We start from the raw sequence: 26303 nt of genomic DNA, 5'->3' as shown, positions 1-26303 counted from the left end.
ACACCCCATTTTTGCACTCGCCTGATTAATCAACTCGTCAACCCGATCGCAATGATTCCCAATGATGGATGTGTATTCCATTACTTTATTTTGTTACCAGATGTGTTTTAGAAATCCGGATGAGGTATCTCAAACTAACAAAACCTTAGAAACCACGCTACGCTAGGAAAATATGACCCTAGAAACATAGAAATCATCATCTTGCAAACCAAAAAGAAGTTTCACGATAAAAATCACTAAAAATTGACCAAATTACCAAAATACCCCTAACCTCAAAACAACGTTAGAGCCTACGCTACGCTTAGGAAAACCCATTCGAACATATAAAATGACAAATCGGAACCAAATAAATCATTTCACCAATTTTAACAGAATTTGGTAAAATTACGAAAATGCCCCTCATAAAGTTCACAATCATTTCACATAAAATTTTTTATAAATGACACAAACCAACATTCTCATTGAATTCCTTACGAAAAACCGATTCTAAAATATCCTAGAACATTAAAAATCGACTTGAAACGTGAAAAGTCCTCTCCGGGGGCAAAATGGTAATTTCACAATTTTCATAATTAAAAAATTCGAAATTAATAAATAAAATATTAAATAATTAAAGTGAAACGTTGATGAAATTAATTTAAAAATTTGAACCTAAAAAATCGATCAATCGGACTTTCGGGTAAAATTGTTGAGGGTTCGTAGGATATTTCTTTAAGGACCCCTCCATTTGGGGGTCCAAAGAATTAAAGAAATAATGGAAAGGGATTCTCCAAATATTAAAAGTAAATCAAGCAAGACTGAAGTCAAGGTATTAAAGTCAATTAAGTGAGACTGAAGTCAAAATTAAAGTCAATTAAGCAAGACTGAAGTCAAGGTATAAAAGTCAATCAATTAAGACTAAAGTCAAAACATTAAAAGTCAATCAAATAAGACCAAAAGTCATAATAGAACTCTAATTAAATAATAACTCTATCTAATAGAGTTCTAACTAAAAAATAATTCTACCTAAAACAATTCTAATTAAAACACAATTCTACCTAAAACAAGTCTAACTAAAACACAACTCTAATTAAATACTAACTCTATCCAAATCAAACCCTAAAAAAATCTATAAATAGAGGTGCTCACACCCTATTTTTGTATCAAATCATAAATCCTAGGAGAAGTAGGTCTAGGAGCACCCCTAGCCTCCCATAAACCCTAGTTTTGGAGCCCCAACTCCTTACCTAACATCCCTCATTCGATTTTAGCCTAAAGAACACCCAAAAGTCTTCCAAAAATATTTCAAAATCCGCAACAAACTTGAAGATTTCAGATCCAAAAATAAGGAGATACCTTACCTCGGAGATCCGAAATCAAATCCAAAAATAGAACGAAGCAAGGGAATACGGTACAAGGAACTATTTTTGTCAGATCTGAGGGAATAAAGTTTGCTATCGGAAAAGTACCTTTTTTATTTCTTTTTATTTATTATTATCTAGGTTGTTAGCAATGTAATTTATTTGGGAAGTTAGTAGAGACCGGCTTTAGCCGGGCAGGGTTGGTGCCTAACACCTTCCAACCCCGTAACGTGATCCCCAGACTCTTTTTCTCTTTCGTAGATTAGTTTGCCTTTTTTTAGAGTCAGTTTAGTTCCTAGACCTTAACAACTAGGTGGCGACTCCCAAACCTCAAGGGTCAAAAGCGGATCCGCGCACCCCGCGGATCGAGGGCGCTTTCAATGTTATAAACTTAAAGTGACGTTATTTTTGTTTTGATGTAAATAAAAATTATCCCATTGATGTTTCTTATTGAAAACATCATCGATCCATGGGGTTGCGAATCTGTTTTTTTGGTGTTGGGAGTCGTCACCTAGTTTTACAGTCTAGGAACCAAAACATGACTCAAAATCGGTCAAAAGTACTAATCTACAAAAAGAAAGGGTCTGGGGATCACGTTATGGGATTAGAAGGTTAGGTACCAATCTTGTCCAACAAACACTGGTCTCTTTTATACCCAAAAATATTAAATTGTGAAAAATGACCTAAAAATAATAAAATAAATAAAAACTAGTTTATCTAGATGATTACGATGATTGATTTCCTTAGAACTGACGGAGTGCATTCCTCGTATGAGTTTTCCTACTTTTGTCTCCGTCACTAGATCCGCTTTCGATCTCCAAGATTAGGTGTCTTCCTCCTAGATCTGAATACTTTTTTGATATTTCTGCATGTTTTGAGGGTTTCTACATGTTTTTTGAGGATTTCTAGGTTTTTTTGAGTAAAAAATGGGGTTTGCGTATTAGATATGGACTTCGGATTTCAGATTTAAGATTTTAGGAAGGCTGGGGAGAGTTTTTGGCCTCTCTTTCTTTAGATTTTTCTTGACCTGCGAGATTAAGTTGTGGAGGCTCCTTTTTATAGAATTTTTTAGAAGTTTTTCAGTTTGACTAGGTTTCTTCAAGATAAAGTTAAGTTGTTTAATTAGAGTTTAATTACGATTTTGAATTAGGATTTTAATTCTTACGTACAATGAAAATTTTTAAATTTTTAGAGAACCTCCTAATTATATTTTTAATTCTTTGGGATCCTAGATGGAGGGGTCTTTTATAAATATCATGTGAGCCCCACTTAAATAAATAGACCACCACTTAAAATTTGACCCGTGGGCTTGATTTATTGATTTTATTTGTTTTGATTTAATTTATTAAAATTTCACTTTAAGTTAATTAATGTTTTAATTATTAATTTTGAAATTTTAAATTTTAGGGTAAAAATTATTATTTTGCCATCAAAGAGGACTTTTGAATTGAGAGATTATTTTTCAAAGTTTTAGAATATTTTGAAATCAACTTTTCGTAAAGAATTCAATGAGGGTATCGATTTTTGTCACTTATGGATTGTCGCATGAAATGATAGTGGACCCTATGAGGGGCATTTTTGTACTTTTATCGAATTTGGTGAAAATTGGTACAACAGTTTATTTGATTTTAATTTGTTATTTTATGTGTTCGAAAGAGTTTTCCTAAGCTTAATGTAGATTCTAGAGATGTTTTGATGATAGGAGTATTTTGATAATTTGATCATTTTTTGATGATTTTTCTCGTAAAACTTATTTTTGTCTAAAAATAATGATTTATATGTTTTGGGTCATATTTTCCTAGCGTAGCGTGGTTTCTAAAGTTTTATTTTCTTAAAATACCTCATCTAAATGTCTGAAACATATTTAGTAACAAATAAAAAATATTAGAATATTCATCCATCATTGAGAACCGTTATAATCGGGTTGACAAGTTGATTAATCAGACGAGTGTGAAAATGGAGTGTCTATAGATGCCCCTCTTTGACAAAGGGTTGAAGCAAACTAGATAACAAATATATTTTGGTAGATAATGCAATATTCGAATACCAAAGTTAGTGACAGCTCATTTTGTAGCCTGATTTAGCAGTTCGTTGGGATGTTCGGATTCTTATGGGTAAAACTTTCCTAGAACTAAAAGTTATCAAGTCCTTGAGCACGAGCTCTCACTGACGATATTAGATATTTGAATTTTAGAAAATTCTCCTTGACTAAATGTGCAAGTGTGTGCACTTGAAATCTGAGATAAATCTCAGAGGGTCTGAATGAAAACTGAGTAAAATCTGAGCAAAATCTAAGCATAAACTGAGCATAATCTAAGTACAACTAAGCATAATATGAGCACAAGTTGAATGTCTTACTCTACCTACCGTGGGTGAAAGAGTAATGAACTATTTTTTTGGAGAGTCCTACTCTACCTATTTGGGGTGAAAAAGTAATGAACTATTTTTTTTAAGTCCTACACTACCTACTCGGGATGAAAAAGTAATGAACTATTTTTTTTGAAGTCCTACTCTAACTACTCGGGATGAAAGAATAATGAACTTATTTTATGAGAGTCCTACTCTACTTACTCGGGATGAAAGAGTAATGAACTTTTATTTAGGAGTCTTACTCTACCTACTCAGGGTGAAAGAGTAATGAACTATTTTGAGGGACAAAATCTGAGTAAAATCTTAGAAATCTTGGTGGTTCTGAACAAAATTCGAAAAAAACTCGGCGTGTCTAAGCAAAATCTGAAAAAACCCTCAGCTATGTTGGCTGAGCAAAATCTGATAAAATCATCAGCGGTGTCTGGTTGAGCAAAATCTGAGAAAACCCTAAGTAGTGTTTGGCTAAGCAAAATCCTTGGCGGTGTCTGATTGAGTAAAATCTGAGAAAACCCACAATGGTGTCTGGTTGAGCAAAATCTAAGAAAACCCTCAGCGGTGTGAATCTAAGAAAGAATTAATAAATATGAGGAAAAATAAATGAATGGATCTGGAAAAGAATGAATGAATAAATCTGGAAAAGAATGAATAAATTTGGGGAAGAATGAATGAATCTGAGAATGAATGAATGAATCTGTGAAAGAATGAATGAATGAATCTGTGAAAGTATGAATGAACCTAGGAAAGAAAAAAATGTCCTATCTATTGTTCTGGATGAAAGGGTAATAAGCTATTTAATAGGCAAAACCAAATATGAGATCGGAACGCTTCTATTTGAACCTCAAGGTTTTTCAAAAAATTTATGAATTATTTTAACTTCCTTTGAACCTCAGGGGTTTTTCAAAAAATTGCTATCAAGAGGGTAACCTTAAATTCAGGGTTCCCATTATCCTTTAAGACTAACATTGATCAAGCTTGAGAATAAAATGCCCCTAGTTTGACAGGAAACATTGCACTGGAGTCAAACACATTCTCGAAAGGTTCTTGGTGCTCTCGAGTTCGGCCTAAGCAAAAATGGGGTGTCTACAACGTGAATGCATATTTATTTTTTTATTTGTGAGGTGAATCATTGCAAACATTTAAATTTATGTGGATGTATCTTTATTTATTTATTTTTTTTTATGCTTATTACTTATTTTATTTGTAATATTGTGTTGTCTATCTAGATGAATGTAAAAATTTCATGTGCATGTGGTGAAAGCACTTGCCAAGTTTGTATATCAGGAACTTCAAAAAATTTAGACTATTTGTATCTCAAATGTCCAAATACGGTAACTTAATAGTTTTTTTTATGACATTTTACAAAATTGTTTGAAATCACGTGTCAATATATAAAATGTAATATTTATTTGTTTATCTATTTCAAATTGGAAATAACTATGGATGTGAATTTTTGATTTGCCTAGATGAATTGAGATGATGTAAATGTGAATGTGAACCATGCAAGTTATTAACAATTACATCCAACAAAAATGATAATAAAGAACGGAGATTTTATTATATCCTAATTCAATGTTGCGATATTAGTTAAAGATGGTATAATACAAAAATCATATAATTTAATATCATTTATTTTTTACGTTAATTTTATTATACTCAGTAAAAAAAGAATGTGACTTATTCATCTAGTACGAGAAGTCGAATGTTATTTTATTAACAAACGTGAAGAAAGAGAAAGAAAAATTTGACCAATATTGTACACCTATGCAAGAATTTGAAAGAAAAATTAGATCTAAAAAAGATGAATAAAATGTTATGTAATTTAAAATTTGGGTACAATGAATTGTGTTTATAATTTAAAATACCAAACCATCTTATATTTTACATGTATGCTCTGTTATTATGTGTGATGTGAATTAGCAATTAAAATAATCAAACAGAATATAGCGTGATTGAAAAGAGTAATATAGTCAATTTATCAACTTTCAATAGTAACTAACAAACAATATCATGTGATTACATTTGAATCAGTTTAGCACAATTCAGACAGGTAAATAGATATCATCCTTAGAACTTAAATTTAGAGCTTATACAATTTCAACAATTATAATCTTTCGACACTTATTTATTCAGTTTAACAAACAACCCCTAAAAGTTGTTCTGATTGCTCTCTAAAGAAAATAAGTTGCACTTCGTCACTTCTTTATACCTTTAAGAGAAAGAAAAATAGATGTAACTTTTAGGAATTTAAAAATTGTGGTTGCAATGTGTGATGTCCAAGTAGATACACCCAATAGAAATAGTAGTAAAGAAAATAATAAATTGATAAAGAATGCTATGTATATAATTGACTTTTAAGTTGACTCAGCATTAAAACTTGTTCAAAGTAGTTTTTGTCGAGTCAATATTGGTCATTCACACATGCATGTTTTCCTTATGCACGCGTTGGAAAGTTATCAGTGAGGAGTGGATGTATGCATATATCAACTCCCCGAAGGGACCCTAAGCCATTAAGAAAATACTAAATTCAGATTTGCTAACCTTCCACATTCAATTTATACTACATAATGAGAAATTGAAACTTTCCTAAAAGAAATGTTCAAGATGTAGATTATGATAAAATAAAAGAACAAAAACATAAACCTTGGCAAGCAAGGGTCGATCCACAAAGACAACATTAATCCAGTATTCTTTTCATTTCAAATCTAATTCAATTTACGCAAACGATTAAAACAATTTTCGATAAAAATTATCTAATATAAAACACTAAAAAACAAAGATTTAAAATACTATAAAAAGTGAGATAAATTGGATCCACATTTGCAAGTCCTATTAACAAGTTTAAATGTCCTCTATTTATCTTGATCCACTAAACAAAACTAATGTTTGTGGATCAAAAAATCGATCAATTATCTTATGAAGGAATTCCAAAAATATGTGATCAATGATTAAGTCAAGATTATAAAAGGAAGATTGAAGGTTCTTTGCCAAGTATGATTTATCTTAAATTGATCTAAGTATAAACCATTAAAACAGTAGAACAATCAATATTCCAACCGATAATTTTTACTTAAGAAATTTCACAATAAACAACAGAGCATAGTCATGAGAACAATAAAAAGAAGTTAACAGAATCTTGCATAGGCTTCCTCGACCGATCTAACGGAGAGTTTAGCTAATAATCATCGCAAGAACAATAAAGTAAAAAAATAAAATAAAGAAAACATGAAAGTAAGAATATAGAAATGATAGGAAAGAAAATCTTCTTTATTGCTTCTTGATCTGAAACCAGCAACATCTCCTTACAAAACTTGAAACCAAGAAAGAAAAAGAAAAAGAAAATATAAAAACCTAAAACTAAAATAACAAAAGAAGAGAGGTTGATTTTAGAGGAGGTGAGATGCCCTTTGATTCTGGTCTGGTCTCTTATTTATAGATATCAGATTAGGGTTTCGAAAACAAAATAACTTCAAAACCTTATTTCAATGCGAAGCATTTGTAGCAACCAAACTCTTGCACAAACCTCGAGGTTTGACTTCTCAACATTACCACGGTGACCTTGTTGACTAAGGCGACACAGTAAAATTTGGCCCAATGAACCTGAATTTTGGTCTTTAATCTTGTTTCGGGTCCAAGATCACAGTGGTATCTCTAGATTTTTTAAATTGTTCCTGGAAATTTGTAATTTTTTCCTCTTACACAAAAATAATAGTAATTAATTTCAAAATATATTATTTTATTAAAATCAATAATTATTATGGACTAACAATGAACTATATCTAATTAGAGGATTTAGTGTATAATTTACTGATAAAATCCATGTAATTAGAGTTCTAGAAATCACTTTCTAGACCCTGATCAAGAAACAAGTATAAACTCAATTTGCTAGTAGTTATGAGAAGCATGACAAGCTTTAATGAGAAACTAAAGCCCAATAGGTCTCCCCTCACATTTTTGACCACAGAGGCCATCTTGGAGCAATCATACTGTGACAATGTTAATAGGAAAACCATACTGTGACACTTGTAGGGCCTTGAGGCTTACTTCGTACTGTCATTATACCCCACTATACGTCATATGTGGGTCAAATGCATGGCATCCTTAGAAAGTCCCCATGAAGGATATTGGCTATCTTGTACCATGCGAGATCGGTATGTCAAACAAACTGTCCACAAAAGTCCAAAAACAATATATATAAAAGTAATACAAAGAGAGATTCACTTAAAATAAAATAAAAATTCCAAATTCCAAACAAATGAGAAAACCAAACATCATGAATCACTCAACCATGTTTCTTTAAGAACCCAATAATTTCCATTCATACGAAGATCTCGAACACAACCCAATACCATCCCATTTCAACTAATCAATAATATGACCAACTTAGCAAGCTAGCACCTTCATGTGGAACCCAGGCTTTTAATGGACCTAGTTGATTGCTTCCTTCAAATCCTAGAAAAAATTATCAAAAAGACACTATTTCAAATGGTGAACTGAACAAAACAAAACTAGCCAAAATAGATTATTCAAATTGATTGGAAAACTAAGCTCATTTTTGGCTAAATAAAGAAATAGTAAAATCGACCAACTAATGATGGAAGAAATAGCACACATGCAGACATACATACACACAAAGATCCATTCTTACACCACCTAATAAATGTCCGACTATTTTGTTAAAACTCTAAAAAAAATTATAAAATATTTAACCCCTTTAAGTTTCTAGTCAACCCATCATCCTCAACTGGCAAACCCCATTCTCACAACCCTCACTGTTTTGAATGAATCTTCATGTATGCAAACAAACAAATGTTAAACTGTTAGATTAAATAAATAAAGGAAAAAAAAAAAAAATTCTGGTTCATCATTCCTACACTTCACACATAAATGCCTATGTACATATTAAATATGTTAACTTGAGATAAACATCGATTAAATTTACATGATGCACTTGCACATCATTACATTTTTAGTAAGCATGGATACAATGCATACATATATGTGCCAACAAAGGTGAAATTAGTCCCCCCCAGCCCTCCTGTTGTTTTTTTGGGCCGGCCTTGGGCCTAGCATTACCTACATTTTATTATTTGACAGGCCAGCCTGCCCAAACATGATCCAGCCTAAGTAAGACATGGTATTATTGGCCTCATTGGCTTTGTTCCTTCTCAGGCCCAAAATCAAGCTTCTATTGCTAATAGGGATACCCTTCTTTTCATGGGTTTTTGTTAGAACGAACCCTTAGATCCAACGTATAAATCAACAAGAACACAAATAATCTCACACAAGACACAAGATGTATGTGGTTCAGTCAAAGCATCGACCTACGTCCACGGGTGTAAACGACGATTTCACTATGATAACCAAAGAAGAACATGATTACAATCTCTATGCCTCTCGTATATCTCTCTCTAACCCCGCTAAGGTTTTATTTCTTACCATTTATATACTAGGGTTACAAAGAGAGTAAACAAGTTGGATCCAAGTCCAAACCAAATGGGTCCAATATTTTGGTCGGGAGCTTTACCCCTGAACTTAATTAGATCGTTAGCGAATCATCAAAAGATTCAAATTTATTACACGACAGCTTTTCATATACAAGAATAGAAGACATAAGCCACCAGCTTTTTGTAAAGTGACGAACCAAACATCTCTACTAGATTGGTGAGGTTTACTTGTGTGGCAGCAAAGGTGGCAAACTTAAAAGTACCCTACATCACACATGGCCATGTGTCAAGAAATACACAATCACTCAAGTGAAGAGGTTTCAATTGACACTATAGATAATAGTTTCTCCCCTATCACATGTGAGAAAAGATAAGGTAGGGACGTTACTTTACTTGGTCCTTATTTGTGGGCATCTTCATGTTATCCTCATTTGATAATTTCTTAACCAACTTTTTTTTTCCTGCAATGGCTACCTTCTTTGGTTCTCCACCTTCTCTCTCTCACCCACTTACAAGAACTCATCACCTATCATCATCTTCACAAACACCAAACCCTCCTGGCTCATCACCACCACCACCACAACAACCACCTCAGTCTTCATCTCTACGTTCGATTTCGTCGGAGCAACCATCACAAGTTCCCATTAATGTGCAACAACAAAAGCCTATCAAACCAGTTACTACCAACAATAAAGTTGATTCCACCGATTGGATTGCTTCCACCTTAACAAGGCGGTTCGGGCTTGGTGCTGGTCTTGCATGGGTTGCTTTCCTTGCTGTTGGTGTTATCTCAGAACAGATCAAAACCCGTCTCGAAGTCTCCCAACAAGAAGCGAATACAAGGTCTGTATTCTGTATCTTTCAATAGTACACATTATAATTAGATGCATAGTTTGAACTTAGAGAATTTTGTTTTTCATTAAGAACTCTAGCACTCTCCATCTTGAATTATCGTCAATATATATAGGGCTGTTTTGCCAAAACCATGGACTATTCATTTTAATTCCGGAAATTGTATATTAACATTTTCGGAATTAAGACATTTTGTTTGAAGTGGGGAACAAAGTTACCAATTTACAAAACGGATTTCTTTTGACCGTTAACATGAAATTAAAACAGAAAAAATATTTCCTGTTTTAGTTAAAATTACCATTTTCGGAATTAAAATGATTAGTTTACTGTTTTGAAAAAATTTCAAATTTTCTCTATTCTTTTGGATTTCCCCTCAATTTAAAGTAAAGTAGTCACTCACACTGATTGATCATGATTGTCATAGAGGAAATGTTGTATGGTCTATGGTGTTGTGCATCAGGAAAAAGGTTGCCTTGCATCTTTACATGGGGACAAGTTGACATGACAGCCTATGCTATGTTGTCGTGGTTGAAAGAGTTCTATTCTTTAATTTAACTATTCCCTATCCGGTCTTATTACCTCAATCCACATTCTTGTGGATCTTTATCACGTTCATTTAGAACTTTTAACTTACATGTTCTTTCTAATTGGATCGTGCAAAGACATAAAAAAAATATGCCACTAGTGGACAGTCCGCACAATGTATATGCTAGGACCAACCCAGTAATAGGTGTAGTTGAACTGATCTGAGTGATTTGCGGTTTGCTTAATTTTTTATCCAACAAAGGGAATGTGATCGGCTTGATCTAGTCACATAATAATTGCCATATCTTTATGCAAATCATTTGAGATTTTAAGGTATATTAAATAACTGAACTTTTTTGAAACACAACCCATAAAATCCGTTCATGTCTTTTACAGAGATGTTGAGAAGGAAGAAGAGGTAGTTCTGCCCAACGGAATCAGGTATATTTTGTCTAGTGTGCATCACCCTCCATAGCTTGTGTTTCGGCTTTTGCTCTTACCGTTGCTTGTGTGATTCAGGTACCATGAGATGAGAGTTGGGGGAGGCGCCTCACCAAGGCTAGGAGACCTAGTTGTGATTGACCTCAAAGGGAAAGTTGAAGGAAGCGGAGAAGTGTTTGTCGACACTTTTGGTAGAGATCAAAAGCCTTTGGCATTGGTAATGGGGTCGAGGCCGTATACTAAGGGGATGTGTGAAGGGATAGAATATGTTTTGAGGTCTATGAAGTCTGGTGGTAAAAGGAGAGTGATAATTCCTCCTAATTTGGGATTTGGGGATGAGGGTGTAGAATTAGGTCCAGGTGTGCAAATACCTCCATTTGCAACTCTGGATTACATTGTTGAGGTTGATAAAGTCTCCATAGCACCAGCTTGAAATTTGAAGGTTCTTGCGCAAGAATTCAAATATTTGTCTCATTTACATGAAATTTTTTCACTTTTACTATCATGAACCAACACAAAAATGGAGATTAATTGGGACCGAGAATTGTATAATACACCACTTGATTCAGATTGTTTAGTTTTAATGTTCGTCAACTAAGTAATTTGATTTACTTGGTTCTTTGGTAAAGTTGAGTTGTACCACTGTAGACACCCCAATTTGTTCGGATCGAGCCTGAGAGCTCTTTGAAATCCAACAACGTGAGACCAAAAAACCTTCAATTAAGTGGGGCCCACCTTGAAAGCGCCCTCGATCCGCGGGGTGTGCGGATCCGCTTTTGACCTTTGAGGTTTGGGAGTTGTCACCTAGTTATTACGATCTAGGAATCGAACATTTACTTTAAAAGGCAAAAGAAACTAATTTACGAAAAATAAGAAACTAAGTCCAGGGATCACGTTACGGAGTTGGAAAGTGTTAGGCACCAACCCCTCCCGGCAAACGCCGATCTCTACTAATTCCCAAATAAACTATATTGCTAAAAGACCTAAGTAATAAAAAAATAAAAAATATATACCTTTCTGAAGACAACGGTCTTGTTCCCTCAGATTGGTAGAATAGCTCCTTGTACGGTATTCCTCGCTTCGTTCTATCGCTGGATTCGCATCAGATCTCCAAGGCAAGATATCTCTTTCTTAGATCTTGATTCTTCAGATTTTTTTTTATGGATTTCTGGGTGTTTTTTAAGGACTTCTACATGTTTTTCAAGCTAAAATTGAAGTATGGGTGTTAGGTAAGGAGTTAGGACTTCAAAATTAGGATTTATTGGAGGCTAGGAAAGCTTTTTGACCTACTTCTCTTAAGGTATATTATTTGATACGAAAATAGGTTGTAGGGACCCCTATTTATAGATTTTTTTAAGTACTTGTTTTGATAGAGTTAATGTTTAATTATAATTCTTTTAAAGAGAGTTAATGTTTAATTATAATTTTTTTAGAGAGAGTTATTGTTTAATTATAATTGTTTTAGGTAGAGTCATATTTTAATTAGAATTTTTTTAACTAGAGTTATTATTTAATTATGATTATTTTAAATAGAGTTATTGTTTAATTAGAATTCTATTAGGATTTTGACTTTTAGTTTCACTTGATTGATTTTAATATCTTGACTTTAGTCTTACTTGATTGACTTTAAGATTTTGGAGAAGCCCCATTTATTATATCTTTAATTTTTTGGGCCCCCAGATGGAGGGGTCCTTTAATAAATATCTGGGCAACCATCAACAATTTTGCCTGAGAGCCTAATTGATCGATTTTTTTGGTTTAAAATTTTAAATTAATTTTATTAATATTTTACTTTACATTATTTAATGTTTTATTTATTAATTTCAAAATTTTTAATTATTAAAATAGTAAAATTACCGTTTTACCCTCGGAAAGGATTTTTAACGTTTTTAGTCATTTTTCAATGTTCCATGATGTTTTGGAATCGGTTTTTCGTAAGGAATTCAATGGGAATATTGATTTTTTTATCATTTATGAAGTTTTTATGCGAAATGGTCGTGAACTCTATGAGGGGCATTTTCGTAATTTTATCGAATTCTGTGAAAATTGACAACATGATTTATTTGGTTTCGATTTGTTATTTTATGTGTTTGAATGGATTTTTCTAAGTGTACTGTAGGCTCTAGGGATATTTTGATGTTAGGGGTATTTTGGTAATTTGATCATTTTTTAATGATTTTTACCGTGAAGCCTCTTTTTGTCTGTAAGGTGATGATTTCTTGGCTTTTAAGATTATACTTTTCTAGCGTAGCGTGATTTCTAAAGTTTCGTTAATTTGAGATACCTTATCCGAATTTCTAAAACACATCTAGTAACAAAATAAAGCATTGGAATAATCATCCATCATTTGAGAACCGTTGCAATCGGGTTGATGAGTTGATTAATCAGGCGAGTGCAAAAATGAGGTGTCTACACACCTTAGGCTGAAGCCCATTTCTTCAAGCATTTTAAGCTTTAAATCCTACTAGGCCGTGGGTCACCCACGACACTATGACAATTTCCTCTTAGGCCGTGGGTTGCCCATGGCCTAAGCATTTTTTAGCCTGAACCTTTGTTATCCAAAGTCCATCATGTTTTTGGCTTGGCCCTTTAAACTGTTATGATTGAAATTTGTGCACTTGATTGCTCAAGATTTGTTTAAGGAAATTTTACTGTTAAACCTCACCTAATCTCTCATTTTTTTTTCAAAAGAGCACCAGGTTATTTATCCTCTCCACCCTTGCGTTTATTCTTTCTTAACTTTTTAAATTTGGTTTTCATGTCATTGTGCAAGTCTTCCACCTTTGACCCTTGGTCCCGTAAATGATAATTACCTTCTTATCCTTAGTTTGTTAAGATTTAATATAAGGTAATTGACCATTAAAACCACCTTCTTGTACTTAATTCAAAGTCATTTTTCAAGGATTCGTTGCAAATTGATTAAGTTCAAGTGACCAAGACCTTTTTGCCCATCAAATAGAACTCTCTAGAACTTAAGAGTAATTATCATTTTATATATCATCAAGTTTATTGGGATTCTATCCAAGGCAATTGGCTCCAAAAACCTTACATTCTTACAAATTATTTGTTATTGTTATTATTTTCATTGGAGTTTGACCATCTTTAAGGGTATAAACACCATTTTCCCTCTAAAAGAATTCTCTAGAACCTTATGAGCATTTACACTTCTATTCTTTAATCATCATGATTGATAAAATTCAAAGAGGTGAGATGATTATCAATGACACATTGATTGAGAGTAAATAAGGTCATTCTTCGAAATTTTAATAAAATTAAATTGAACTTGTTGAGCTTGGACCTAAGGGTCTCCCAAATTAAGGCCTATAAATATAGGACCTCTGCAAGAGAAAAAATGAGAAGCAATCTACCTTCCTAAAATTCTATACAAAAACTCCCCCCCCCCCCCCCCCCCCGGCCCTCCCCTCCATCTTCTACCCCGTCACTCTAATATCTTTACTTGATCTTCTTAAGTTTTACTTCATTGCAACTATGTAGTTTACTTCTTTACTTTCCAATGGCAAGTATGGATTGAAACTCAATCCCCTTTGTGGGAGGATCCTTAACTACTGGCTATAAGTCCATTTTTGTTTTAAGTACCTTTTAAAGTTTTACAAGCAAGTAGTTTAATTTCTTTTAGCAAGTATGGGTTGAGAGTTAGTCCCCTTGTGGGAGGATTCTTACCAACTATAAGTCCATATTTACTTTCTTGTAACATCTTATTCATTTCAACATAATCAATATATAGTGTAACCATCACAAATGGCAAGGGTGGTTAGAGAGTATTCTCTAGTTCTATGTGAGGTTATCTCCCCTTCTAAGTTCATAATAAGTTATTTAGGAAACATTAGTATGCGTTCACTTTTGCACACACTCACTCGTGCATCATATAAGGTGAAGGTACCAAATATACCTTTCAAATAATGGAAATCTTCTTAAAACTTTACCAAACAATAATAAGTTCACTTTGAGCACACTTTTCATTTATAAAAAATGCTTGAGTCATTAAGAGTGAAATCTTGTTAAAATATACTTTAACTCAAAGCAAACAAAAGATTGGGCAAATGTAATATCTCATTTACATTATACTAAGCACACACATACATATTAAGATATCATGCATATAAGTTTATGCATCCATGCATACATCATCATCATCGATATCCTAACTAAAAAATTTCAATACCATGGTAATTACCAACTTGGTGGGTGAGATGAGGTGCCTAACACTTTTCCCATCTTGCAACCAAACTCCCTTACTCGAACATCTAGGTTAAGACCAAATTTGAGTCACCAATCCCTTCAAAAATTACTTTTCAAAATTATTTTTTTATGGTGTTTATTTGCCCTTTAAACTCTTTGAATGGTGGCGACTTCCAAACCCACGTAGTAGTGAGGTTTAGAGTATAAACCTCTCATATCTACAACCACAATAACTCCCACATAATGTATCAAGTTTTTAGGGTATGGTCACATGAGACTTCCTATGAGAAACTTATTTTGTACTCCATTCACAGCCAAGGAATCCACAATGTTGATTGCTTCCTTCATGGATAAGAAATAATGGTCGATAAACCTTTTATAAGGTGCCTTGTATGGCTAACGATCTAATGACGTGATAGTATCTAAGGACCAGTACTTGCATATCTAGTGACCTTCTTAACAATGGCCAAGATATAATCCTGAAAGTTCTAAGAAAAAATAGATTTATCATGAATTTTTTATTGAGTTGTGAAAATGATAGATAGGTAAGAGTAGGTACCAATAGGGATGCACATGATTCGGTTTAGTTCAAATTGGGAGGAAAACTAGAACTCCACCAAACATGACCAGTTCTACAAATTTGGAATCGAAACCGAATCAACTACCCCCCTAGAACTGAACCAACCCTAAATGACCTTAATTTGGTTTGATTTAGTTCGATTCTCGGTTCTCCTAAATCATAAAAAACCTTTTTCAATCGAAGCCTCTAAGGGCTATTTTGCTCAAATGGATTACCGCCTCAACCTATCTCTAAAGGCTGTTTTCCTCAAATGGATTACCACCAAGAAGAGTTATGGGTGGTTTGTCCAAAGGAGAAACTTCAATCATCCCGTTCATAAGAGATTCAATGGAGGGGAAGCTTCAATCGAGGATGTGGAGCTTCAATGGAAATCATTCGATTGATTCAAAATCTAATTGATTTCTTAGAGTTCAAGTTCTTTAAGTTTGCAATCGATCTTTAATGGAGGAGGAGTGAATGATGGAGAAAGAGAGCTTCAATGGAGGAAAAGTGAATAAATGATAAAAGAGGGTGAAACAATTGAATAAAATAAAATTTTTTATTTTTTATTTGGTCTCAAGGAATCACTGGCCTTATTAATAGAGTGCATCTTGAAGCCATGTTGACTGTGGATGAGACTTAGTAAGTTATTTTTTCCTCACTAAGTTAGTAAGGGTAGTGGGACTCTTAATTAGTCAATTTAATTTTTGATTTGACATGAAACTGTCTCATTTTTTTTTAAGATAAAACTGTCTCATTAATTTGGAAATGCCACGTGTAGTCCAAGGAGATATTCCAATTTTAGCAGGGATATAAATGCTTGAAATAAATTCAAGACATTATGTGTCATTTAATAAAGAGGTTCATTCATAATTTTGAAGCCGCTTAATGCTTTAAAGTGGGAAACATTATAATAAAACGTCCCCTATAGGTATTTTGGTTCGGTTCTAGGACACCCCTAACCGAGAATTGAATCAAATCAATTGGTTTTTCAAATTATTAACTCAGAACCGAACCAACTGTATATAAAACCAAACCAAACTACCCCTAAATGGTTTGGTTCGGTTCTCGATTTAGACCAATCCAATGTGCACCTTTAGGTACCAGCCTAGTTCACTGTATGAACAAAGGGGTAAAGTTGACGCCAAGATCCATCGAATTTAGCTAAATCCAAGCAAATTCAACAGCAAGATTTGATGGACCTTGGTGTCAAATTTACCTCTTTTCTCATAGTGGTTGGGATGTACTCATACTGTGATCAATTGTGTATGTCGTAAGCTTAGAATTTGATTATGAAATAAAACATATTGTGATTTGTATAGTTTCTTACTCAATTGTGATTAGTTTGTTTTCAATATATTTTAAAATTTATTCTATTTTAATTTAGAATATAAAAAATTAAAATGCATAAATTGAAGGGATAAAATTTTAAAGGTCCAATTTTATCATGCATATTTTAGACCTCGGTGCATCGTCCACGGCCATATCAAGTTGACTCATCTTGTTTTGAATTAGTCAATTTTAAACCAATTTAATAATATATTTGTATTCAAATATTTATAACTGTTTTTCAATTATAAGGCGATTAGTAGATACCCTACCAAAATCTTAATTTTATATAGATAATAAACATTTAAATCGTTAAAAAGGTTAATTATTTTTATATAAAAAAAAACAAAATCCCATTAATGACTAGGTCGAATTTTCATTAACTCGGATTATATTTTCGATAGATCGAACTAGTCATCTAGGATCTCTAATGAGTCAATGTGATGGATGATTTATTGACTATCTCACCGGATAACCTACGAGAATGGGATGACTCGTCTGGAACATCCGAATTGAATCAGTTTTTGAGTTATGAAAATAGGTACAAACCGACCAGGTCAATGGATCGGAACATGCTGTATTCCTGATGCATCAAGCAAAGATCAACCAATCTTTCATGAACCATCAAATACATTACACACGTACAAGTATACCATAAAGGGTATCATACCAAAATGGGCGGAGTATTTTACCAAAACTATCAAATAGGTTGATTCCTATTTATTTATTTTTACCAAAAAGTTACACATTGTGGATTAATTTTCTTTGTTTTAGTATTACACCCTTGTTGGAAGAATCAGGAATTCAGGATGAGTATATAGAAAGAATGGTGTCTATTTTGTAGGTATTGGTTGGATTTTAAAACACATTGGGTTCCTAATCAAGCTGTTTTCTACCTTGCATGTAGTCCGATGTATCCAATCTCCAACGAAAATGTGCCACATAGACACCATATGTTACTATAGGAACCGGACACCATTTTGGATCTTTCCATCTTCAATTTGGATTTTCTGAAGCAAAGCCAATACCTCTATGTCGACTTTTCATAGCGCTCATGATTCTAGTCCTAGTTTTGCATGTGAATGATATTGTCCTCGCTGATAATTCGACTACTCTAATTGTTGAAAATCTCAAATAAACCATCATTTATATGAAATTTAAAAGAGTTGTGCTACTGGCGCCAACCATATACGTTCTCTACGCCTACTTAAATTTAAAAAATAATAATAAGAAGTTACATTTTTACCCTTCTCCATATACACACCATCTTCTCCATCTATCGATTGAAAAATCCAAATCATATTCTCAATCAATTCACTCAGTCTTCTCCGCCATCTACCTCTCTCTCTCTCTCTCTCTCTCTCTCTCAATCTTCTTGTTCTTCTTCTTCAAATTTATCTCCTTTTGAATTTGTGTGAAGTTGAATCAATAGAGATTCGATTTTAAAAAAAAATTCTTTCAAATTTTTAATTTATTTTTCTGTTACGTTTTTGCATTTAATCATCAAAGACGATGGAAAAAAATCACCATTAAAACCTTTAAAAACAACGATGTTGAATTGAAAAACTTAAAGTTATTTTTACAGTTTTATTTGATAGGTTCAGACCGAACTTGTGTTAGTAAATTTGGTAGGTACCTATCAAAACGGTTTTGTAATGATCGGTAGGTACCTACCAAAGTTGCTGAAAACAAGCTTGCCTTGAACCTACTGAACATAATTGTAAAAAAACTTCAAGTTCTTCAATTCGAAATGTTCATTTTTAAATATTCTAATGGTGATTTTTCCATCTTATTTAATAATCAAATCCAAAAACGTAAAAGAAAAAAAAAAAAAATTTTGAAAGAAATAAAATCCTAAAACCTAATCTCAATTGATTCAATCTCATACAAAATTCAAAAGAACATAAATATGGAGGAGAGAGAGAGAGAGAGAGAGAGAAGAAGAAGAAGAAGAAGAAGGAAGAAGGAAGGAAGAAGAGGAGGAGGAGGAGAAGAAGTTGGTTTTTTGTTTGATGGGTTCTAGAGAAGATAGTGGGTGTGGAGAGTAATTCAATGAGGGTATTAGTGTAATTTCAATTTTTTTTTTCTTTTACAAAAAAAATTAAGTGAGCACGGAAAGCGTATATGGTGGGTGCCAATAGCATGATATAATCTAAAACAACTGCTATATAATTGTGTGTGTGTGTGTATCTACTATTATAATGAGAGAATACGGAGTAGAAATGGTTCCACACAAAAATTTGAGTGCCCTAAATGACCCCACTATTATATTTAAATCTATATTATAATCAGGGTCATTTTGGTAAAAGTAAAGAAAATTGCTATTCACATGCTATTTAATTTTCAAAATTACAAAAACATCTCTTTTACTATGTAATCATTAAAAAATCCTTTAATTAATATTTTAAATTACAAATGAACCCTTTTGATACATGTGCATTTGCATAGGCCATCTTCTATTATACAATAATTACCATGTACTGTATACAACAATTACCTTGTGTGGTACATATTTTGATAAAAATAAATAATTACTAAAATGGTTATATATATATATATAAATATGTTATAAACATGCCTAGATCAGTAATTTCGGAATCATAAGAACTTTTTTTGTAATTTCCTTTACAGCGAAATTGCACCAGAACAGAAATTACACAGCAAAAAGAACATAATATACTATCAAAATACCTCTCAACCACATTGATGAGGAAAATAGAGAATGAAAATTAAAAAGGAGAGAGAGAGAGATTAGAATATCTTAGAGAGATCCTTCATCAAGCCACTGTTGGCTCGGTGGAAATCAGCAAATTCTTTCAAAGAGATGAACCCGTCACCATCCGTATCGATCTCAGCCATCATCCGCTGAATCTCGTCGGGAGAAGCTGAGCCAAGAGTGCGTAAGGCTTCTCCGAGCTCCGAAGACGAGATCTGGCCATCTCCATTGGCATCGAAACGCTTGAAGATCCTCTCGACCTCAGCCATATTGTCATTTGCCATCTCCTCGCTTCAGCTAATGATTTTGTTTATTATGTTATCTGTGTATTTGGTTTTGTGTATGTGTGTGCGTGAGAGAGAAATAAAGAGACGTGGGGCTTTAAAAGAGGAGTAAATTCGAAAATGTTGGTGATTTTCCTTTGGACTCGGGTTTTGGCTTTATGAGCGGATCTCTTTAACAAATAAATGAGTGGATCTCTTTTGTTCTTCTTTTCTTGTAAGGGAAATTATAAAACTAACTTGGTAAATTTTAGTGTTCTAACGTAGGCGGTTGGACACCAACAAACAATTGAGATGGAGTATTTTTTGCTCAGTACAGCCATTTGACATTAGGCACTTGACATTCAAAAACACGATCCGATGCAATGGGATTAATTGTCGAGGACAAAATTATATGAACTTAACAAAAAAAAATAGTAATCTTTTCATCGTTGAATTTTATTTTTAAATTTGGGTGCTCATTAGCGGTTCATTTTCAACATCTTGGAAAAAAACAATTTTATTTTTAATATGAATATTTTCATGAAATCTAGAAAGCTGTGTTATTGAATTGTCAATGTGATAATCAATGTGGGCCCAACAACCTTTTTTAAGATTTGAAATCTTAAAAAATAAATGTGTGAGCAGAGGATGTGCGGGCAAAAGAGAGAAACTTTCTTTCTATTATTGATGTCATTCGCACCACATGTCAAACTTTTGTTGGGCTGTGAGCCAAAAAAGACCCATTGAGATGGGAAGATAATATTTGAGTGCTTTTTTGCTCACAGTCCAATAGCCATTTGTCATGTGGTGCAAATGACATCAACAATAAGAAGAAATTTATCTCCTGTCCACAATGGAAAATAGAAAATTTCTAATATGATCACCTTGTAGCATTCAAAAACATGGTCCAATTCTAAAGGGTTGTAGAGGAAGAAATTATACAAATTAAAATATAAAAAATGAAAGAAAAACATTTATTTTTAATTTTTTTCTTTTTTTGAATATGAGTTTTTTCATAAAATCTAGAGGGCTATGGTGTTAGATATTGACAATGTGATAATCCATGAGGTCTCAATGACCCATTTGAAAATTTTAAATCTTAAAATTGAAATTTGTGGGTAGAGGACGTGCAAGAGAGAAATTTTCTCTCCATTATTGATGTCATCAAACTGTTGTCGGGCTGTGAACAAATTTGCTCACAGCTCTATGAGCAAAAAAATATTCCTTATATTCCCTAAATAAATAGAAATCAAAATTTCATTGCTACAAACCCTAGTGTTGGAGTAGGCAAAACACCCCCTCCCCCAACTCTTGGAAATATGTTGACCAATTGACTCAATTCAAAGTAAAATATATATAGAAAATTTTCAAAACGTAATCAACTTTTGACGAACTTCCCATTATGGCTAACTGTTCGTTTTAATTCCCAAAATCTAAAAAGCAAGATCACAGGTTTTTCAAAGTGACGATCTCACTAGTTTAGAATAGTGAGATCATTGAGTTTTTTTTTTTTTTTCAAAGTGACAGCCAAGTAGGTTCGTTATCTCTATTTTAAACCAACGTAACTTTGAAAAAACTGTGATCTCGCTCTTCATGTTTTGGGAATTAAAATGAATAGTGAGTTGGAATTGGAATTTTGTTATATTCAACTCATGAAATGCTAATTTACCCAAATATTTACTGATCGATCAATAGTGTGGACATGGGATTTGCATCATTTTGAAACATCCCTCCACTTTGGGGTGTTTTGGAGTCGCCACCATTCATTTTCGGAAATGGGTGTGAATGGTCACCCGAAGTTGTATTTTTGAAAAATATGTCATTTTGACATTTTTTGATGACTCTCGTAGGATAAGGTGCATGGTCCAACCTTTGATTCAAAGGTAATGGGGTCCATTTAAGGAGTAGGGAAGGTGTTAGGCACCCTACTCCATCCACGTAATGTGATAACCTCGGATTCGATCTTTTGAAATAAAAAAAAATGAAAAATGAAAGAAAATCGATGTGTGCCCTCAAGTGTGAGGGACTTTCAATATCGGTTCAAATCATTGAGGGCACCCTTATGAAGAAGGGGCCCTTGGATGATTTAGACCATAGTGGTGTGTGCAAATGTGTAGGAAAGGGGAGAGTAGAAGAGGGGAGTTGAGGGTATTATTTGTTCAAACCCACCTTGACCCAATCTTGATCTTCTTTGATCTTCAAAGATGTCTCCTTGATGTCTTCCTTTTCCTTTCTTGATTTGTTTTGTAGACACGTGATTTCATCATTACGACGACCACATCTACAATGATTTGGAGTCGCCACCATTCATGTTGTAAGTGGGTGTGAATGGTCACCCGATGCACATTTTGAAAAATTACCATTTTGGGCTCGTGGTGACTCTCGATGTATAAAGATAAATCAACCCTTGAGATTCGGGTAAATGGCTCGGTTGGAGAAAATGGAAGGTGTTAGGCACCATTTTCTCCCCACTAAATAGTGGTAACCTCAACTCAACTCGATTATTTTTTTTCAATTTAAAAAGATGTGAAAAATAATGTGCCACGTGGATGCATTTGTACCATAGATAGGGGTTCATTTTCGGCTTGATCATAGGGTCATTCCATTAATGGAAATGACCCTTATAGACCTTTAGCCTTGGGGTCCATTCATCCTAAAAAATAAAATGAAAAGAAGAGGGGTGATAGAAGAGAGAGGAGGAGAGGGTGTAGAAGAGAAGGGGGTTATTTTTGTTGCACCCACCTTGTATCTTCTTTCTTCTTCTTCTTTGAGTCTTCTTGAGTCCTTAGTATTTTAAGCAAATACAACTTTTTTTTGGTTGAAGGAGTAGAAAAGAGATGATGAGAGAGATAAGTGTAGTATGTGATTTTTTTTTGTGAGACTTGGGGAGGATTAGTGTGAGGGAATTGATAATATTTTCTTAGTGAGAAGGGTGATAGTTGTAAGTAGAGAGAGAGTTGGGGAGAAATTTTGTAGTGAAAGTTGGGGAGCCATTTTTGGGAAGAGAAGGAGGGTATTTATAAATGTTGAGGAGTTATTTTAGGGATATAATGGGGTGAAGTGAAGAAAAAGGATAAAATGATTATGAGTTTGAGAGAGAAGTGGGTGTAATTTAGAGGAGATTGGAGGGTATTTAGGGAAGGGGGGTTAAATGGGTGAGTTTTGACCCAAATGATTTGGATCCTACCCAACCCATTTGGGTGGAGTGTTTGGTGAGGTGAGTTTAAGATGGTGGTTGTGATTAAATGGTATTTGATTTAAGAGAATGGAGGATTTAAAGAGGTGGTTGATGATTTTTGGGAGGGTGAGGGAGATAATGCCATGTGTCAAAGTGGGTGGAAATGGAGGGTTGGGATAGGTTGATGGGAGAGGTTGAGTGTTTGACTTGTGAGAATGGTGTAGATTTAGGTTGTAGATGTGGGTTTTGTAGGGAATGATGAGGGTAGATTAGGGGAGGTATAGGTTAGGGGTGTAGGTAGATGTATTTGATTTGAGAGAAAAGGTGATGGGTTGATGTGTGGGTAGATGAGCTTTAAAGAAAATTAATGGGGTAGGTAGTTGGGTGAGGGAGGTGAGATGGGGTGATGATATGTGTCATCTTTGATTATCAAAATGGTGATTGGTTGATGTGGGTAGTGGTTGATGGGTTAGGGTTGTGGGTTGGATATGAATTGGATATGGATTTGGGCTTAGGGGCTTTGGAGTGTTTTGGGCTTGGGTTATGAAATGGTTTTGGATTTTAGGAATTGGTTGGGGGTTATTTTGGAATGAATTTTGAGGGTGTAGGTTGGTATTAGACTTTTAGGTGATGTGAGATTGAGTTTAGGTTAGGGGGGAGGTGAGAAAAATGGATTTTGAAGAATTGAGGGTTTATGAGCCTTAGGTGGGTTTAGATTTTTTTGGATTCGGAGATGGAGCGGTGGAAGGTATAGGAGGTGGTAGGCATTCCAAGTCTCGTTTTTTTAATTTTATTTATTTTTTTGAGATTTTGAAAATCATTGATTTGATCGAGATGCCACGTGTTGGCAAATCGGGCTTTTTAGGCCCGTTGGTGAACTTTATAAAAAATTTGACATTTTTGATTTTGGAAACGTAGCGGTGAATATTGGGAAAGCGTAAGGTAGGCCGAGTCCTTTTGGTGGCTGCCTAAACCATTGAGAGGTCTTAGGGGCCTCGGTTTAGTCAAAATGTCACTTTTCAATGACTTGGACCCTTAAGACCCGTTGGCAAACTTTATTGAAAAAATCTATTTTTTTGGCCCCTTTCGAGTAGTGGCCCGTTCAAATTGGGGTGTCTACAGCTGCCCTTCTTTGTAGGAATTGCTTACAAAGAACTGCAAAGAATAGACTAAACCCCTATTTGCACGGGAAAGAGAACTTTGTAAAACACGACTTCGAATTTCAGATTAAATTGATGAATTTTGTGAAAAATGGCGCCTCAAGCACGGGGTCTAACAGAGTTTTGCCTTATTAATTCCTTGATCTCGATGGCGGGGAGCTCGTGTGAGATCTTGGATTTGATGAAAATTTGATGAGTTTTGAAATTCGACTATTTCTTCGATCGTGTTTTGACAAATCAGAGTTGAGTGCAACTCGAAAGATTTTTGAAATTCTTTTGATTTTTTTGGTTTTTTTTTTATTTTTAATTTCCTCTTCATTGCCTTCTTTTGTTGATCTTGCTATGTTTCTATCATAAGCTAACCCTCTCAATTCATGCATTGTCCTTTGATACCTTTGATCCTTTTAACAGTGCAAGCACTGAGGTTGTTAGCAGTCGCCACAAATCCAAGAGAGGGTTTTGCAGTTGGAGCACAAGCAATATGGTTGTTAACAGCTGTCACTGATTCAAGAGAAAGTTTTGCAGTTGGAGCACAAGCAATATGGTTGTTAACAGCTATCACTGATCCAAGAGAGAGTTTTGCTGTTTAGAGCACTCACAATGTGGTTGTTAACAACTGTCACAGATCCAAAAGAGAGTTTTGTAATTGGAACTGAATCGACGAAGACCTGTTGCATCGGTGCTACTCTCTTGCAGTATCAACATACTCTTTCGCACTTCTTGATTCATTATCACACCAATATCTCTAGCTGGCATGTTACTAGTCATAACACTTGTCAGGCGTTCGCACTGTCGATCTAAGGGCTCCATTGTAGTTTTCTGCTACGCTTGTTGATACGACCTCAAGAGTCATCGCTCTTGAAACAATGCTAGAAAGTACGGTGGACTACTGATTCACATCCATAAGGATCTCAACAAGGTTAATGTGATTCATGATAACAACGGTCGTTTCTCGAGAAGCTTTTGACTTCAATCCAAATGATTTTAGTCCAATTCCCCTCAGGAATGTTTGCATGTACTCATCTTCACTTAGAATCTCATAAGCATGATCAAGACTATGTACTCACAATGGTTTCCTTAGTTGGACCATTCTTATCAACTCTTTCATTGTTGCAACTACGAGTTCGATGATCAATGGTTTATGTGCCTCAGTCAGCCCGGAGAGTAATCTTAGAAGGGGCTCGCTCGGGGTCCCTGCTTCGATGCCCTTTGCGTCTTGTCTAGTGAGTCATGATGCTTCGGACGCTGAAAAATTGATGATAAGTCGGGCTACCTGGATCCGTGCTTTGTAGGAACGCCTTGACTCTTTTTTCATGATGTTTGATTGATTGCGTTGTATTAACTCTTTTTGTATATTCTTTTCATTACAAAATATTGAAAGATTAATGTAAAGAAAATAGATTTTGTACTTACTTAGCCTCAGGTGTATCTAATGCTTTGAAAACTTGAAGTTTGAATAAGTCCTAGAATCTTCATCATCGGCCAAAATAGTAGTTTTTCTTTTTTGAAATTTTATGAAATATCTTTATCAAATGAGTACGATAAATTCAAAGTTTTAAAACCTTTGGCTGCGACGATCTTGGTGTTTTTGCCAATCACAGAGGATATAAACATCAATTACTCTTTTGATTCCTTTAGAGTCATTCCTAGTGCCATAGTATTGAAAGACTGTTTTGGGTCTCGGGATTTTGAAAAGATTTTGCCGTTCACAGTTTATACTCTTGCGGGCCAGGAGTTTTTTTTTTTTTGTTAACCTTTATTGCTCCTGATGCCAATTACGATTTTCATCAGACCCGGTTTCCACATTTTTACGCATCGACGTCCTTTTTGGGATTTTCATCGTGCTGGTGGCTTTGATCTTGTTATAGTTTAATTCTTTTACTCATAGTGCCCTTTCAGGTTTTCACTATGCCCTTTCAGACCATG

The 26303-nt window shown here is 34.2% G+C and overlaps 2 protein-coding genes across 2 annotated transcripts; one reads left to right on the top strand and one right to left on the bottom strand.

The window, feature by feature from the left end:
* The first annotated feature begins 9575 nt into the window (after positions 1–9575).
* LOC147410149 (peptidyl-prolyl cis-trans isomerase FKBP17-2, chloroplastic-like) lies at positions 9576–11540 on the top strand. Its single transcript, XM_086432390.1, has 3 exons — positions 9576–9997; positions 10928–10972; positions 11051–11540. The coding sequence occupies exons 1-3, from the start codon at positions 9621–9623 to the stop codon at positions 11403–11405; spliced, it is 777 nt and encodes a 258-aa protein (XP_086288516.1). The 5' UTR covers positions 9576–9620; the 3' UTR covers positions 11406–11540.
* Positions 11541–19650: 8110 nt separating this feature from the next.
* On the bottom strand, positions 19651–20133 carry LOC147410148 (polcalcin Syr v 3-like). Its single transcript, XM_086417463.1, has one exon. It carries the CDS (start codon positions 20058–20060, stop codon positions 19812–19814), a length of 249 nt encoding a protein of 82 aa, XP_086273589.1. The 5' UTR covers positions 20061–20133; the 3' UTR covers positions 19651–19811.
* Positions 20134–26303: the final 6170 nt, after the last annotated feature.

This window comes from Akebia trifoliata, chromosome 2, assembly GCF_017979445.1.
Source record: "Akebia trifoliata isolate Shusen 1 chromosome 2, ASM1797944v1, whole genome shotgun sequence".
NCBI lineage: Eukaryota > Viridiplantae > Streptophyta > Magnoliopsida > Ranunculales > Lardizabalaceae > Akebia > Akebia trifoliata.
This window is presented reverse-complemented; position numbering and strand designations above follow the sequence as displayed.